The sequence below is a fragment of the Telopea speciosissima genome, chromosome 2 (genome assembly GCF_018873765.1).
Source record: "Telopea speciosissima isolate NSW1024214 ecotype Mountain lineage chromosome 2, Tspe_v1, whole genome shotgun sequence".
In the NCBI taxonomy this organism is placed as follows: domain Eukaryota; kingdom Viridiplantae; phylum Streptophyta; class Magnoliopsida; order Proteales; family Proteaceae; genus Telopea; species Telopea speciosissima.
Window position 1 is genome coordinate 49,013,505 of NC_057917.1, and position 17,387 is coordinate 49,030,891.

At 38.6% G+C, this 17,387-nt stretch overlaps 1 protein-coding gene and 1 long non-coding RNA gene across 2 annotated transcripts in view; one reads left to right on the top strand and one right to left on the bottom strand.

The window, feature by feature from the left end:
- The window catches only part of LOC122651363 (fra a 1-associated protein), a 17,886-nt gene extending 12,553 nt beyond the window's left edge, over nt 1–5,333 (top strand). The window contains exon 2 of the mRNA XM_043844731.1: nt 4,812–5,333. Within this exon, the coding sequence (XP_043700666.1) occupies nt 4,812–5,187 (376 nt within the window). The 3' untranslated portion in view covers nt 5,188–5,333. The remainder of the gene's footprint in view (nt 1–4,811) is intronic.
- Nucleotides 2,929–17,387, bottom strand: part of LOC122651364 — a 20,102-nt gene continuing 5,643 nt past the window's right edge. Inside the window, exons 2-3 of the long non-coding RNA XR_006331443.1 lie at nt 15,331–15,337; nt 2,929–2,940 (exon numbers count right to left, since the gene is read on the bottom strand). This is a non-coding gene — a long non-coding RNA (uncharacterized LOC122651364). The remainder of the gene's footprint in view (nt 2,941–15,330; nt 15,338–17,387) is intronic.

Sequence of the window (17,387 nt, forward strand, 5' to 3'; positions counted from 1 at the left end):
ATCGATTATTTTCCTGAATTATCAGTTGCTTGCTTCTGATTTGCACTCAGATTCGTTCCTTTATTACTTCTTGTTATCATGCGTAGTAGTCTAGTTTGGGTTGAATCTGTTGCTATGCTACTTTGAAGGTTTCTTGATCAACTTCTTTAATATGCAAGAAACTGCTTGATCTGTTTACAGATCTGTTAAATTATTTTACAACTAGTAGAAACGGTGGTTTTCTTTGGTTGCTTATTTCCATTGACTAATCAAGAGTCTCCTTAAGAACTGCCCCCTCCCCCCCCCCCCCCAACAAAAAAAAAGGTAAAGTCTATCCATATGCAAAGTGGCTGCATATAAAGCCCAGTGAAATTCATTCCTCCTCTATGGTATGGATTAATTGAATGCATATTTCTTTAGTTATTCAATATCTCTTTCTTTAGCTTACTTGCCATATTCTTGGAACTCTGTTTTCCATTTCCTTCCCTACTTTTTGCTATCCTATACCCCATAATACCTTCACTTCTCTCAGGTTACCTAAATTATCTTTCCTATTTCTTCGTTCCTTCCTATAATTTCTTGTGATTTTAATGTTGCTAAGCTCGAAATGGGTTCATACCAGGTTTTGACTGGGTTCAACCAGGCTTTGGTCAAGACCTTGGTTTCGACAGAAACCTGGTCGAACCATGGAATATAAATCTTATATATCGCACGAAACCTGTCTGTTGAGATAGTGAACTCGAGGGTGCCGTAGGTTTCGACACTGGTGAGGAGTTATTTGCCCAAATTACTTCATTTATCACCACAATTTGTGCCAGCTCCACCCAGTTCGACTCTGAAGTGAGCCATTCTCAAGGTTGGGATACCTCCAATATGTTGATGATAGGGCTTATAGGTGGGCAATAATGGAATTTTTAGAACAATTGGGCCCAAAACATGTCATGGGATACATATGTGGTACATATGTATGCTTGTATTCCCCTAACCTAATGTATATTTTGATTGTTTTAATTGCATATTTACATTTCTAATAGCTAAATTATATGTAGTCAGTGTTCATAGTAGGGCTAGTGTACAACAGCATTTGGCGTACGCTAGCAAACTTGGGTCTAAACTACAAGTACCATTTTGGGTGTTTTTTATTTTTTATTTTTGTGAAAGTAATTTATGGAATAGTTGTAAAGTGTTAAAATATGCCACAAACAAAAAATTTCAGGTAAAAAATCCATTTTCTGGGCCTCGAAACCTACGTTTCAATTTGGGCCTAGAAAATACCAGTTTCGACCACTTTTCAGTAAAGCCAGGGTTGAAACCCGGCCTCGAACTCGAGATTTTAGAACCTTGGCTGGATTTCATAGGTTGCCAAACCTGTCTTGTGTGTGTCTCTCTCTCCCTCTCTCCCTTTTAGACTTGCGCTTCCCAATGGGATATGATCTGATGTTAGTATAGCACAATGCAAACAATGTCATTTGTTGGATGTGGAAAGGGTTGGAGACCTTGAGGTTTGTAAATAGTTTATTTAGTAGTTTTTTTTTTTTTTTTTTTTTTTTGTCTTTTAATTGCAAAGTCAGATGCATAGGAATGGATGAACTCTTTTTTGAGTTGGATTAGGATTCTTTTGCTTTCCTTAATATATACATTGTAACCAATGTTGAAATACATAGATTTGAATACAGAAATTGTTGGTTGCTCAACGTGTATGCGGTTGTGTGTTCCCAGTCCCCTCTGCAAAAGTTCTCTGATTTCTTCGCTTCCTAACTGGCCAGCTCCACCTGTAACCTAAAACCAAGTGATTTCTTATAACAACAGATCAGCAAGTTTGATCTGGGCTAAAACTCTGTTGAAGGTCACTATTGAAGGGCTCTTTAATGCCCCAAAGTGTGGAGGGAATATGCCGGTTAGATTCCTCTCAATAGTATATATCAATCTCAGCCAAATAGGGCCCAAAACAAGGCTGCCGCCTACTCCTGGAAGGTGGTCCTATGCTGTGATTTAAATATCAATATGCACAGCATATGAACCACAGTAAGGAATGATAATTAATCCTTCCGAACCCAAGTTAAATCATCTTCATTAAACACTAATAACAATAGGAGAAAGAGCACATACTTGAGAAGGGAAAACAGTATATAGAGTAGAGGATATGACCTTTGATTTCCCACCAATAGTCCTAGATCAGAATCTCTCCAATCCCAAGAGTTTCTCACTCTTCACTGAGCCTCACAGTAGCATACTTTTTTAACAACAAAAGGCAACAGCCATAAACTTCATTCACTATGTAAGAAACCTATCTATTCACACTTACATAGCCATTAGGTAACTTAAAAGAAAAGGAGGCTTAAGAGGAAACCTTCTATACTAGGTAAAGGTCTTTAACTTAAATAAAACCACTTAAACTAACCTGATAAAGTAAATCCTGTATTCCTATCTCCTACCCCTAATTTTGGCCCAATAAAGTGGCCCATTTCAAAGAAAACCCATTGGACCAAAGGCACACAACACATATATAGCCCAACCAAGGCTTGTTTCACTGAAATATGCCGAATTATATTTTTTATCTGCATCACTATACTTGAGGGCTAGGATTGGAATTAAAAAAAATGAAGTTGAGAAATTGAACAAAATCCAGAAATTTGATTGCACTTTCAGAAAAATGGATTAAAGCTTGCCAAATACTACACTGGCTCTTTATTTATTAGAAAATAATTTGGCGATTTCAGAAATCAGAAATACGAAAGATCCCAATAAAGGGACTGCGTGGAACTCCAAAAACACCCTTAACACAATTTGATTTGTGCTTTGATTTCTCTTGTGGATCTTGTGGAATGAGTGGACCCCATCATTCCAGTATAAAACCGAAAACCAGGTTCTCTAAGGAACAAGAGGGTGTGAAGGACTGACAGCAGAAAGTATAAAAAAAACAGAGTAGGTCGTTAAGATGTAAAGACAGAGAGATGAAAACTGAAAACTAAGTTCTGCTTATGAGAGAATTAGATTATCAGAAACTAGTTTGTCGTATTTGAAGATAAACTCCTAACTGATGAGAGAGAGAGATGATAAATAAAAGTAAGCTGAAACTTGAACCAACACAGGGAACCATCTATTGCTGGAAAGATAAGAAACAGCAGCAAGAAGAAGAATAGAAGAGTAGGAATGGTCACAGCTGAGAATATGTGCTCAAATCCGATTATCTGAATCAAGCCGGGAGAGAGGAGAGAGAATTCAATCATCCTCCTTGAAGCCTTTTACCAGTCTCAGCAGCAATCATAAAACTAATTCAAACTTTCATTAACTTGTAAAATCGATGGGGAACTATTACATATATAACTTCTAAATGACTCAAGTTGACTCACGTAATGACTCCCCAAACATATAACCTTCAAGACAGTTGATGACCAAAACTAGAATTCAACAAGTATCTGTCGGTAGCTTAAAAAAACTCAATTTAAAATTTGCAAATTACAACTATAGCTCCTTGTAGGCCTCCATACTGGATCGAACCGGTCCAGCAGGTGTAGGCTTCAGCTGATGCATCAACCAGACGGTTGAGAACAATCTGGACCCAGATGGTTGGGCTATTATACCACTGGCTTTCATGCCAGAACTGTTCTGGCTCCAGTCTGGTTTTAAAAGTATTGGATTTTTTAAGAATGGTTGGGTGAAGATGGCTAAAGTTTATGACTTTTGCCTACAACTTTGTTGTCAGATCCCAATTTGAGACGTTAGAACTTATCAATGCTTCAAACTTCAAAATGACCTGATGGTTGATGTCTAGTTTGGGCCTCTCTTTGTTATAGACGGAAAAAGATGAAACCTAGGAAGTTGGGGAGTTATTGGTTTAGGTTCTATAGATGGCATGTGGGATTGAGTTCAATTTGGATCAGGTCAGGAAGGAGAAATAGTGATCCAGGCCCTTGTTGATATATACAATTGCTTAATTGAAAGGTGTTATTGCAATCCATTAAGTCCAAGGTGGAGAGGATAATAGGTTTATAATTTATAGGTTCTGAGATTCAAAGGGGGGCCATAGTATTCATGCCGATGTGTCCCACTAGGAATCATTGGCTTTTGCTTAGGGGTGTGAATTCAGTACATTGAATGGTTAACCATAATATACATTTTAGAGACACAAAAATAGATCACCCCACCCCCACTATCTCCCTCAAAGCAGCTTGAAATAGGTTTAGTCTTTTGGATGTGGCACACAACCTACCTTTTTTCATTGAATGCTGCCAACTTTGAACAAATAGTTTTGTGATAATTGGGTTTGAAAATTAGAGGAAAATGTATTTAAAACTTGTTGGTGACATTTGCCAGTGCAAATATCAGTTAATACAAAGCTCTGCCTTGTACTATGAAGTACTTGTATGAATCTGACTGCAGAAAATCTTATTGTGCTCCATTTAGTGAGATGGATAGGCTTTGGCACGTATGCCATCTCTATATGTAGTATTTTGTGAGAAAATCTTTATGTTGCATCATATAGAGAAACATAGGGTTTTCATGAGGGCAAACTTTCCAGTAGCTGTGTGCACAGGCCCACATGTACTGATTCATGTGTTTGATTCGTTTTCCGCTCGGTTTGTGGGGTGGGGAGGAAAAACCGAACAACTCCTATATGTTTGATGCAATGTTGTAAGCCATTCAACGCTTTTATTTTTGCTGATTTATCTGCTGATGAATTGTATACCCTTGGCAAGAGTTAGAATTTCATATCTGATCTTATTGTCAAATCAAATATGAGGCAACTGCATTTACTGGCCCAATATGGGTGTGTTAGTATTTCTCAGTTTATACTCAAGTGCAGAACCCTTTCTGGTATTTTCTTTCAGGCCTGTTGAAGTGGTTAAATCCACCACAGAATACACTGAAGATGATATCACAAATGAGATGGCAAAAGGTTCTTTTCCCTTGGAGTCATCTGGCAATGAACCCTTCAACTTTCCTGGATTACGCAGTGACATTGAAGCCATTGAGCGGAGCGTGTTTGGTGGTCTGAATCAATTCCTTGAGGCAGCTGAAGAGATGAAGAACGGTTTCTTTCAGGTTTTTGGGAACCCACATCTTTATGACAAGGAATCCTCACCGTCCTTGAGGAGAGGAATACCAATCGAAGGCCCACCACTCGGAAGGGATGCTCCTCCTCCAGCACAAAGAAATGACGAATCACCTTATTCTGATTTTGCTGGGCAGGTCAGAGATGTTTGACCCCTAGTAGTGGACAAGTTTTTAGTGACTTTTGAGGTTAGAGATGCTTCAATACCCTCTTAATTTTTGCCAGAACTAGTGGGATCTTGTTTTAGAATAGAATTGTGTGAATTAATCTCCAAGTTTTCCTGTTCCTTTCACTTCAAGTGGTTACGAGACTTTCTTTACCATCTGTCCCAAAGTGGTGCCATCACTTAAGCTGGTGTACATAGTTGTAGTAGATCATTTTTTTTTTTATGAACGTTCATTTGCGTGGTAACTCTATTCGTTTGTTTGATGTCAGGACCCCACCCCTTTTCCTCTCCTAAAAGAAGAATCTCTCTTTTTCTAAATTATAAAGAAACATTTTGGCTGTGGAACAACTGGATCTGCTACTTCGGACGACCATTTTTTTGTTTGTTCTAACTGTTGGATATATAGGGAATGCCCTGGATGGCACCATCTCGACTGTATGGATTCACCCACTGATAATTGCCATCCGGTAGAAAATGGAAGGCAGCTGAAGCCCTTTTGGCTGTACCTCTACTGGATGTAGGTTTTTAGACCACATAGCCTACAAGAATGGACACTTTGTAAAAACATAGCAAGTCTCAGTGATCTCTTGCGATGATTGGCCAGATGATCTGATGTAATGGCACTGGTACTTGTCTTTTACCACTCCAAGCTTACAGTGGCTGTTCGGAGCCAATTCTACTCTCTACTGAAGAGGCACTTTCCTTCTGGGTTTGAATTTAATTACTGCTTTTTCTTTATGAGGGCTTAACGCGAAACTAGTGCCCAGAAAAAATAATTATATATATATATATGCTGTGGAGGCATTGTTTGAGGGGCTCGGGGATGGTGGCAAACCCTTATGGTAGTGGAGGTGCACTGGTGCGTGAGGCCGTGAGGGCATGTGCATGGCTTTTGTGCTAAGGCCCATGGGCATGGTGGCGTGTGTATGGGCCATGTTCTAAGGGGTGTGTGCATGGCCCAATGCACTTGGTGGTGTGGATATGTGCATGTCTCGTGTGCCATAGGTGTGCGTGTGGTTGGTGTGCCTAAAGCATGGTGTTCGTGGGCAATGAAGGTAGCCATGTACAAGGCTGGTGAGAGCACAGGGCATGCCACGGTGGTGCATCAGATGGGAGCCATTTTCCTTGTGACATTATGAACATAGTATGAAAAAATTAGGGGGTTATGTCTAAAAGGGTAGGAGGCTTAAGAATTACTTTAAGGAAGGGTGGTGTGCCTCTCCCTCCTTGGTGACATGGCCTCTTGGTAAGCCACAAGCAAGGCTTGATGGGCAAGGAGGTGGTTGTCATAGGTAAGAGACTGTGTGTGTGGGGTCGGTCTGGCCGCACACGCACATCAGCACAAGTATTCCATGGGTGGATAACATGCGTGACCAGTCACTAGCTGAAATGGATTGTGGGTATTTGTTGAACTGAGATGACCACTAAATGGAAGGGGAGGGGTGATTCAGTGATGCACAAGAATCGAACCCAACTTGCTTGTGTCCTCAACTCACTTTGTTGGCGTGAATGACACTAAAGTACAAGTCTCAACAGGGTCACCAGTCAAGCGCATGCACAACATAAACTACCTCGCCAGCGCAAGCACTCACAGCCATGTAGCTAGGTCTACCAAGTGTATCACAATTAGTCACATACGACTATCATCAGCCGAGGCTACAACACACACATCATACATCTAATTCACAAACCATCCTACATAATACACACATGTATGCATACATCCACATAACTACAAGAGCACACAACGGCACACACCACACAAGGCAAGTCTTACATGGTTTGGCAATGCGCTTACATCCATGGTGAAAAAAATCGCTTGGACTACAACCCCAAATTCGATCTTGATATGATGCGCAATATAATAGTTTGACTACAGTCACGATCGACAGCACCCACCCCAAGTTTAGGTAGCACCTACTGCGCCAAGGAGCTACAACCCTTAATTTTGTATAGCACCCACTAGATGGGAGCACTGACCCCCAACTATTAAGCACCCACTTGATAGCCAATGATACAAATAGTGGGCTTATATGAAATGCCCAAATACAAGCTAATGAACATATAACATTGTTCCAAATTAAGCTCAAACTAGACTAGGCATTTCATCAAACATATTGCCTATGCACTAATATATGTGTATGGGAATACAAGTAAAGGTTACTTCCAGCCAATGTTGATTCCCTCTTGTGCGGTTCACTTTTGTTAAGTCTTCTTCACTGTAGGAGCTTCAACAAAATCCTCACTTCGAATGTTAGTAGCTTCTCAAAGAAACATAAACCCTAAATTCTCTTATTCTTCTCTTTTTTGTTCTCCACAATTCAATCCAACAACCCTTGAATGCCTTTTGCAATGCTCTTCATCATACCTCTACATAAGAGCTTGATGCCACTGATGAAACTTCAATTAATGTCCTTGAGCAAACATCTCTTTCACTGGACCTTCCTCATAAACCCTTCAAGATAAATCACTTTACCAAACTTGCATAATGGAGCTTGAAGTTTGAGGGTGATAGGGTTTAACTTCTTGGGAGCATCCTCCTCTTTTCTCTCCTTTCTTCGTCACTCTGTCTATTTCTGCTCTCTCTATACTGTTTTTATAATAGAGTCATTTTTTGAGAGATTCTTTGTTTAAGAAGCCAAAAACGAAAAATCTGATTTTACTGAGAACACTAGATTCGAGAGGTTTCAAATGCTCATCCAATGGTGGAGTTTTTAGGGTTTCAAAAGGGGGTCATGGCTGTGATGCAAGGATAGATGATTGGAAAACTGTATAGACTTGCGGGGAGTGTTGAAATAGATGGATTTACCATTAGAACTAAGGAAAGAAATATTAGTGGATGATAAAAGCTACTAATAGTTCAAGCTATGAACAAATGCATCTCTAGAAAGAATCGAGTCTCTTTTGTTTCAAATATTATGAGTGAAAGTAATATTTTCGATTGTGTTGCAATAGTAGGAGATGTGGAGTCACGTAACATCGTACGACAAAAGAGCTATGCGAGGCACCCTGAGCGGAATGTGGGCCATGCCAGTTTGAGTATGGCGAACAGGCAGAGATAATGGTGGAGTTTGCAGAATCGACATCAATATCAATCTTCTTTAGGGTGGTTTACAGAATCTAAGGCAGGGTAGAGATTTGTTGGGTTTTGTATCTTGTATCCTATAATGGTCTACATAATTATTATTGAGCTTGTATATGTTTGGATCAGATTTTTAGTCCATTACATATACATGGGTAAAATCGTAGTTGTGTGGGGATTATGATTTTTAGTCTCTGTGGGGAAAACTCCAGATATAAGTAAAAGAAATCACATATTGAAGTTGAGAGTGGTGTAGAGTGTATTTCTAGTTCAATGAAAAACTCTTTGGTTTTCTCAGATGGATCTTGGCATTTGTGTCTGATAGGGCCAAACGGACCCCGGTCAATGACCCAAGGACCCATGGATACCGGCACTATCAACAACAAAGCAGATAACGATGATGATGTCACCATCTTGTCGTACAAGATAGGGGGACCCTAACCCCTATCCAGCCAAGCTGCACAACCAACGGATAACCACTATCCGTTGGAGATTGCTCACAAAGGGAGAAGAACAATCCCACTCCTATGCAACCTCAGAAGATTTCCAGTGACAGTGAACTATGGAAGTACAACCGCCTTGGAGGACTCCCCTACTATAAATAGTAGGCGAAGGGACCTAGGTAAACCATTTCACCATTATTGACTCTGACTCTTTCATACTTCCTCTACTTACTGGTTTGCCGGACTGACTTTGGCATCGGAGAATCCTCCCTTGGAGTCCATTCTGGGTTTCTTCAGTGCCCTTCTACCTTTTACAGATCTCCTCGTCATCGAGCAGGATTCCGGCGGCAACAGTGCCAAACCACATAAAATCTTTGCGATCTTGTGTGATTGTTTGCTTGATCTCTTCCCCATATTTATGCATCCGTCCCAACAATACTCCTCGTTTAATGATGTTGTTTTCTTCTTTCTTTCTTTCTTCTTCTTCTTCTTCTTTTTTTTTTTTTTTGTTTTTTTAAGAAAATAGCAATGTGAACAACCTGTCATGAAGCTACAGAATGAAACACGACCGATCTATTTTTATTTTTTTTTTATTTTTTTTTTTATTTTTTTTTATTTTTTAAGAAAGGAAATTACTGAATAAAATAGCAATGTGAACAACCTGTCATGAAGCTACAGAATGAAACACGACCGATCTATCGTACACATGATAGACAGGGCCAATCTGTCATACACGACATTCGTGATATTGTTTTCACTAATTACTATTGATCTTCAATACCCTTGATGCAAGCTTTGCTGTTGATTGGCTTCCCAAGTACCTCTTGAATCTAATGGAGGCAGTTTTTGGTACAGAAGACCTCCCTGATGACCTTAGGAAGAAAGAGGTCTTATCAAAAGCTCATATATCCCTCAAGCATTATCATCTCCCTCAGCTTCTCCTAGGTTAGCAATCATGACCTGTATGGGCAAGAATTTTCGATTCAGTTTTTGGTCAAACACTCATGACCACCACTTACAAATTCGGTATGAGTTGGGTGTGACTGCCAGCCATCCATTGGATGGTTTACCCACACCACCAAAATGCACGATACATTAAATAATTGACTCTTTAAGTTCTGCCTCAAGACTTCAACTCCAGAGTCCAGACAGAATTTGCTTCATTATGAGAGAGAGAGAGAGAGATATGTTGTTTTAGTTTCATATGTTTTTCTCCTCCTTTCCTCTATGAATCTTTCTTTTTCTTTTCTCATTTGTTCTTCTCTTTTGATTCCCTTTCTTGTTCTTCCTCACCTTTAAGTATTTTATTCAATTTGTTCTCTTTGTTTTTTATTATGTGCTTAATGGGATTCGATTTAGTGTAGAGATGTTAGATTGGTCCGTCTAATATGGGATAGGTTAAAGATTTGATTTAACACGTTCCATTAGTTTTGACGTTTTTGACGTTTTGATCAAATACCTAACATTTGATATTAGACTCAGGGCACCACAGAAAGAACTATCTAAGAAAGAATTACTTGAAGAGTAGAGTGAAAGTTGTCAAAATCGAGAAAAGCTACTTGCTACAGATACCCTAGGGTAGAGTGGAGCTCAGGAGCTTCTTCCACCTCTCCCGTCTCTATCTCGTGTTCTTTCTCTTCTTGGCCGGATAGTTGGATTATTCATTGAGACCTAGACTTAACTCATTTTCTTCTCCCTTGCTCCTTAATCTCATCGAAAGAGAATAAAAAATTTCGTTTTTCACTTTAATGAATAGCAAGCAAAGAGATTAAGAGAACCCGCCAATAAGACATTTCCTTAGGTCTCTAATATTATCTAAAACTTCTTTTGATTTTTAGTATTTCTTGCTCAATATAAGTATGTATTAAGGATCAAAACATGATCAAAAGTACTAATAAGAAATTATGATAAATGCTACAAACCTCTCTATTATATAATATAAATAAGGCAAATTATTAAAAAAAAATTTTAAAGAAAGATAGAGGATATATTACTAGGTAGGGATTTATTGATAGATATATTCTTTGTCTGATACTTGAACTAGTTAGGATCTTTCCTGCCCTGCCCAAGATAAAACAAGATCATATATGACCTAACACAAAATATCTCTTTCTCTCTTAAATAAAGCAAATTAAATCTGTCTGGATTACTTTACTTGAGGGGTTGAGGCAGACCTTAATAAGAGTCAATTGTTTAATGTGACGTGCATTTTGATGGTGTGGGTAAAGTAGTTTAAAGTTTAAACCATGCAATATGGATGGCCAGCAGTCACACTTCACACCTGACCCAATTGATACCTAATTTGTGAGTGGTGGTCATGATTGGATGTGGTGGTTAACCCTAAACTCTCTTTGTCTTAAAACTAATATCTAAACCTTTAATTGCACTTCCAAATGGAAGCTGTTTAGATAAAGGGTCTTGCTAATTTTTATTATCATGGGTAAGTTATCTTTGTAACAAAGGAATGTGATGATATTCTCGGAATGGGCTGTTTTTACTTAAAGTTGAGAGAGCATGGTGCAAATGAATGTACATTGATTCACGGGATGCATGTCAATATATATGGGGTATTTGATTGAATTAGATTCTAAAATTTGATACGTAACTAATCTAGATCATGTTCTCTCTATCCAATAGTTGAAATAGACACATCATTTATCTACGTGACAGAATACAAGCCTTGTGACGTTTGAAAAAATAACAAAACTTTGCAACAATCATAATTCACCTAATAAAATATGTATGATATGAAAGATGTAGAGAAATAGTAGAATACGAATCTACTTCTACCACCTTCAAAGTGTTTAGTGTGGTTCCCCCTCATTAATGTGTTAGTGAGGAGGAATCCTTACAGTATTGGTTATTGACAACAACAACAACAAACTAAGCCTTATCCCAGCTAAATGGGGTCAGCTACATGGATACTTGCAAATCAAAGTAAGAGAAAAGAAGAAATGAAGACATAAGAAATGAGAAGTTCGAAAAAGAGAAATGAAAGTAAGAGGAAAGAGACCCACACTGCAAAATTGTGGAAAAGATTTCTAGAAGGCCCTTCTGCAAAAGGAATCTCTAGAGGGCACACTTTGTTTGCGCCATGTGAAAAAGTGTTCCGGTTGTTCTGTCTGTTGAATATTTAGATTGAGGGTATAGTTTGGATTGGCTACATATTACATTTCAAAATTCAATTCAATTTAGAGTCTGCTGGTTGTTCCACCTTCAAGGATTTCATTCTTGTATAAATGATACCCAAGCCACCCATAGTCTTGCCTTGCTGTAGTGCAACATCACAGTTAAACTTGAGAAATCCTCGAGGAGAAGGGCACCAAAAAACCGTTGAAGAAGATGACATTGATCGTGCATTATGTGATGTAGGAATCCTCATATTTGCGCTACTATATCCTTGATAAGTCGCCTCCGCTACTGTAATGACCTCTTGGGGAGTCCAAACCTTGGTATTAAATACTAGGTCATTTCGGGCTCTCATAAGTACCAACAAATAAAAGAAGCCCGAGATAGAGATTTGCGTGCCCATCTCTTGTTTTGCTGAAATAAAGATCGAGTCCCAGCCACTCAACCATGTCGAAAAAATAAGATCATAATTCGTTGGTGGAGAATATGAAAGAGTACTCCCAAACCAAACTACTCTGGCAAATTGACAACCAAGAAGGATATGATCTGATGCCTCACTGGGTAAACCACATCTGGCTATGCTCTGGTGCAGGTTTTCTCAACCTATCGCCACTAAATAGGTCATAACTTTCTCGTATTAACTTCGTTTGATCCGATTCTTTTCTGTAAGTAGATTTTATCTACGTTTTTCTTGTTTTGGGCTTCCCCAAATTTTGACTCGAAGGTCCTATAAAACTCACGTGAAGTCACCACCTCACCTAAAATTATACCATTATCATTATTTTCTTTTCACTGTGGAATGCCTGTAAGGTCCACACTATACGTAGGGTCATTCTAAATAGTTGTAAATGATGAAAATTCATATCTACCTTTGCTATTACAGCTCCTCTATTGGGCTAACTCGAACCGGATTCCGTCAAAATGAACCAATGAATTACCTGTAAACCATAATATCAATAATTAAATATTTTTCTTGGGATGGAGTATTACGTACTCTCTCGTACTTGAGTTTTTAAAACTCTTTTTGCCACGTTACAAACTTTGATATAATTGAAATTTGATATGTGGTAGAGGATCGAGGAATCTAGATGTCCACACACTATGGGCCTCATTGTTAAGAAAACAATGCTCAAAAGTGAAGATTTGCAGAAGAAAATGAAAAATAGAGAAGGCACACAATGCACAACACCAAGGATTTACGTGGTTCACCCCCAAGATGGGAAGCTATGTCCACGGTCTAACAACATAACAGATTTCACTATCTTTGAAATGTTACAAACCCTTACCTTCTTCCCTCCCAGAGAAAAGAACATTATATAGGGAAGCTCTAACCCAGAATGTATAGAATTACCCCTAGAGCCCAAAAATGACCAACTAGTCACGGTCAGACCAAAACTAAACATATGTCGAAATACATATCGTTTCAAAGGTCTCGACAAGCTCTACACAACTCATCGTCCTTGGCGATGATGTATCTGCTTTTTAGGCCATACGAGATTGTTTCAAGACCGAAATGCCCTCCAAAGATCCTCCGAACCACTGTCTGGACCGAAATCAGGCTTCACCAGCACTCATCTTATCCATCATATGGTAATTCTTTGGCATTAAAATTAGGTGCATAAGAAAGTTTCCTACCAGATGTTTTTTTAAAAGGTCTTCTACATTTTTTTTTTTTTTTTTTTGGTAAAGTTAAAAGGTCTTCTACTATTGGAGGTGTATCTAGGGGTGTCAATCTTGGACCGGAACTGTCCCGCTAGGAATCGGAACCGATCCACCCATTAGTTTATTGGTTCGGATCTGGTCTGGTCCCAAGAACCATTAAAGAACTGTTAGAACAGGAAGAAATGACCAGGACTAGATTATCATCTAATAAAATCTGACCAATGATGTCATACAAAAGAAAAACAACTTCAGAAGCTGTGTTTTTGGTATTAACTCCAGTCATACCTAACAACTGCAACATATAGATTATTATTTGAATAAAAATCTTTATTCACGAACCACCAAATTGGTGATGACAGATGGCAAATTATTAGAATAGTTTGCTATTTCTAAACTCTCTCTCTCTCTCTCTCTCTCTCTCTCTCTCTCTCTCTCTCTCTGCATAAACAAAGTCTAAATATGAGGAATTATGTGAAAGTGTAGATTAGAATAGTTTGCTCTCTCTCTCTCTCTCTCTCTCTCTCTCTCTCTCTCTCTCTCTCTCTCTCTCTCTCTCTCTCTCTCTCTCTCTCTCTCTCTCTCTCTCTGCATAAACAAAGTCTAAATATGAGGAATTATGTGAAAGTGTAGACATCAAAATTAGTTCAAGTCTAACATTTATGTTTGCATGAGATGATAATATATACATTGACACATTGGAACGTCTACCTTTTTTCTAGAGCAACTACTATTGTCCTTGTTTTGGGCTCTACATTATAATAATGTTTGGATCCGCTTAGGAACTGGAACCAGACCATCCATTACTTAATGGTCATGGATCTCATATTTGGAACCGGTGAGCTTATTGGTCCAGATCTGATCTTGACATCTTAGAGCCGAAACTGCTAGAGAATCGGACCGATAGCCTAGAACCGGACCAATTGACACCCCTAGGTGTATTGATCAGGCTCTCTTCCCAAAACATAAAATACATTTTTTAACTATTACGCCAAACTCATGTTTATTTGTTCAATTTTTATTTTATTTATTTTGGAAAAGAGTACGCTATTAGGCGCGTGCAGTAAGTTGACAATGCCCCAGACACAAGGATGGGTGAAGTGACCATCGCACCCTCAAAAAGTTCTGTCTTTCCATGGGAGCGCGACGGTCATTTCGCCTACTTCTGTATCTGGGTGTAGGGGCAATGCACCGCACGCACTCAAGTAGCGTTCTTTCTCCTATTTTTTTTATTTTTTTTTATTTTGCCTAACCACAGATATTTTGTCAATGCCCCTTGCTCATGGTGGCTGGCAGTACCGAGAGAGAGAGAGAGAGAGAGAGAGAGAGGTCTTGTTACTTGTTACAGACACAAGAATAAGAGAAAAAATTAATATATTTTTTTTAATGAAAACCCAAAAAAAAAGACTTTGATCGAAGTTAGACTCAGATACAAGGGCGGAGATGGGCATAAATGATACACCTTCAGATAAGCTCTAGTGGCTGATAATTCTAATGGGTCATAGTTAGGATGTATATGGGTATCCGAAAATTTGAATTCGTTCTACATTTGTTTTTGTTTAAAGGTATCCGAATTTTTGTTCAAATAATTTAAAAAAAATTTGTCTGATCCGAATAGATATCCAACTAATGATCTAATAATTTAATGAATTTTTAAAGATTCAACAGATTCTAAAGAGACCTCAAAGGATGATTGTTCTGTTTTGGTAAGGGTTTTAGGAATCAGTATTGTATTGGCTATAAACATTGATATTAGCTGCCGGTATCATATTGATATCTTTGTGGGGGAAAAGTATCCGATACAATCGACATGGACAGATGGACTGATATGTATCGGTTAGGAAAACCCTGATTCTGATGTGTCGCTCCAATTAACTTCCTTCCATAAAATATTTCATCCTTAATATAATGGTTGGGTCCACATGATTAGGATATGAGAGGGTATGAGAGGATGTCTTCTACATGATCAAGCATGGGTTCTTTTTCCCTACAATTTTGTTTTTCTAGGTATCTTTTGCCCTACTATTATCATTTAGGATCCAGATCCTCTACCACCGAGCTGCCCGGCAGGACCGTGCTGCCCAGACACGGTGTTGCGCACAATGACCGCCTTACCCTCATTCGGGCAAGGCATTTGGGCAAGGGTCAGGCGAACATTGCGTGCAACACTGTGTCTGGGCAACACGATCCTGCCAGGCAACTCGGCAGTAGAGGATCCAAATTGTATCATTTACGGGGCTTGAGTGTTTGACTGGAAAAGACATCCATACCCTCTATAAATCCTGTGTTAAATCAAATCATCAAACGGTTGCAGTACCTCTGACTCAAGTGCTTAAATGATAATCTGTATAACGAAAAAGGTGGTGTAATTGTCGAATACCTCTTAAGTTTCTTAACACATTAATATACATGTTAGTACTTTTAAACACATATTACACAATGATTTTCACATCTAAAACATATAAATATAATCTTCTAGATTCAACACATTGATCTCAAAGAAAAGCAACCAACTTAAGTGTGTTGGGTAATGCAATCTCAAATTAAAAAATAATATTGAAGATTGTATCAAATTGTAAGATTATTTTTCAAGCCTCAAGTTTCAAGATGTTTTTGGTAATGGTTTATTGTGTACACTTAAATGTCTATGAATTTCAATGTTATTCCGATCGCAACTGTGTGATGAAGTGGTTAGAGGTTCGAGTCTGGAAACAGTCTCTCTGTGTGAAAATAAGAATAAGGCTGTATTTATTACGATGCTCGCTCCATAGACCCTTCAGTGGGGAGAGGCTTGTGCAATAGATACGTCCTTTTTTTTATCGCAATTGTGTACTCTCCCATACTTGAGTTGGTGAAACTCTATTTTGACACATGACAAATTTGATAGAACTGAAAAATTGACATGTGGTAGGGAATCTAAGATGAGGTCCATGTTCACAGCCTCATCTTATCCATCATGTGGTAATTGCTAGCATTAAAATTAGGTGCGTAAGAAAGTCTCCTATCAAATATTTTTTTTTAAAAGTCTTCTACCACCATCGGCGGTGTATTATCTAGGCTTTTTTCCCATAACATAAAATACACTTTTAGGTACTAAGCCAAACTCATGTTTTTTTATTTTTTTAGGACAAAGAACGTTACTTGATCATACAACCCACGCTGCTCCTGCGCCCAGTCACAGGCATGTGTAAATTAATCACCGCACCCCTTGAAAGACAAAAATGACCTGGGATGTAGTGATCATTTCGTGCACCCTGTGTTTGGGAGCAAAGGCACCGTATGGGTGGCGTTCTTTCTTTTTTTCTTTTATTTTTTATTTTACCAAATTGCTGATAGTTTGTGAATGACGGGTGGCTTGTAGCAGCAAGAGATAAATCACGTTCTTTTTTTCTGTACGAATAAACCACGTTCTCAGTCTTGTTGAAGACACCATTTCTTTTTTTTTTTTGGTTTTTTACTGAGAACCATAAACATAGACTTGATTTGATCGAAGTTACATTCACATACAAGTGAGGAGATGCGTCAAATCCTATATAAGGGTGTAAATGAATAGTCAAAATCCATGTCTGTATTTGTTCGCTACTATCCGAATCCATTCGAAAGCTAAACGGATGCAGATACGGATAGGCTATAGCTATCCAAAAAGCTATATTTACATGTAAAATGGATAAAATATTCGATTTGTATTCGTGTCCGTATCCGTTTAGCATTATCCAAATCCGTCCGATAACTAATCAAATACGGATGCGAATATAGCACTATCCGAGCCGAATCCGATCCGTTTACAACCCTAATCCTACACCTACAAATCAATGCAGATGCTGTTGCTGATAACCGTTTCGAAATCTGATTCTGATTCTGATTCCTACCAAA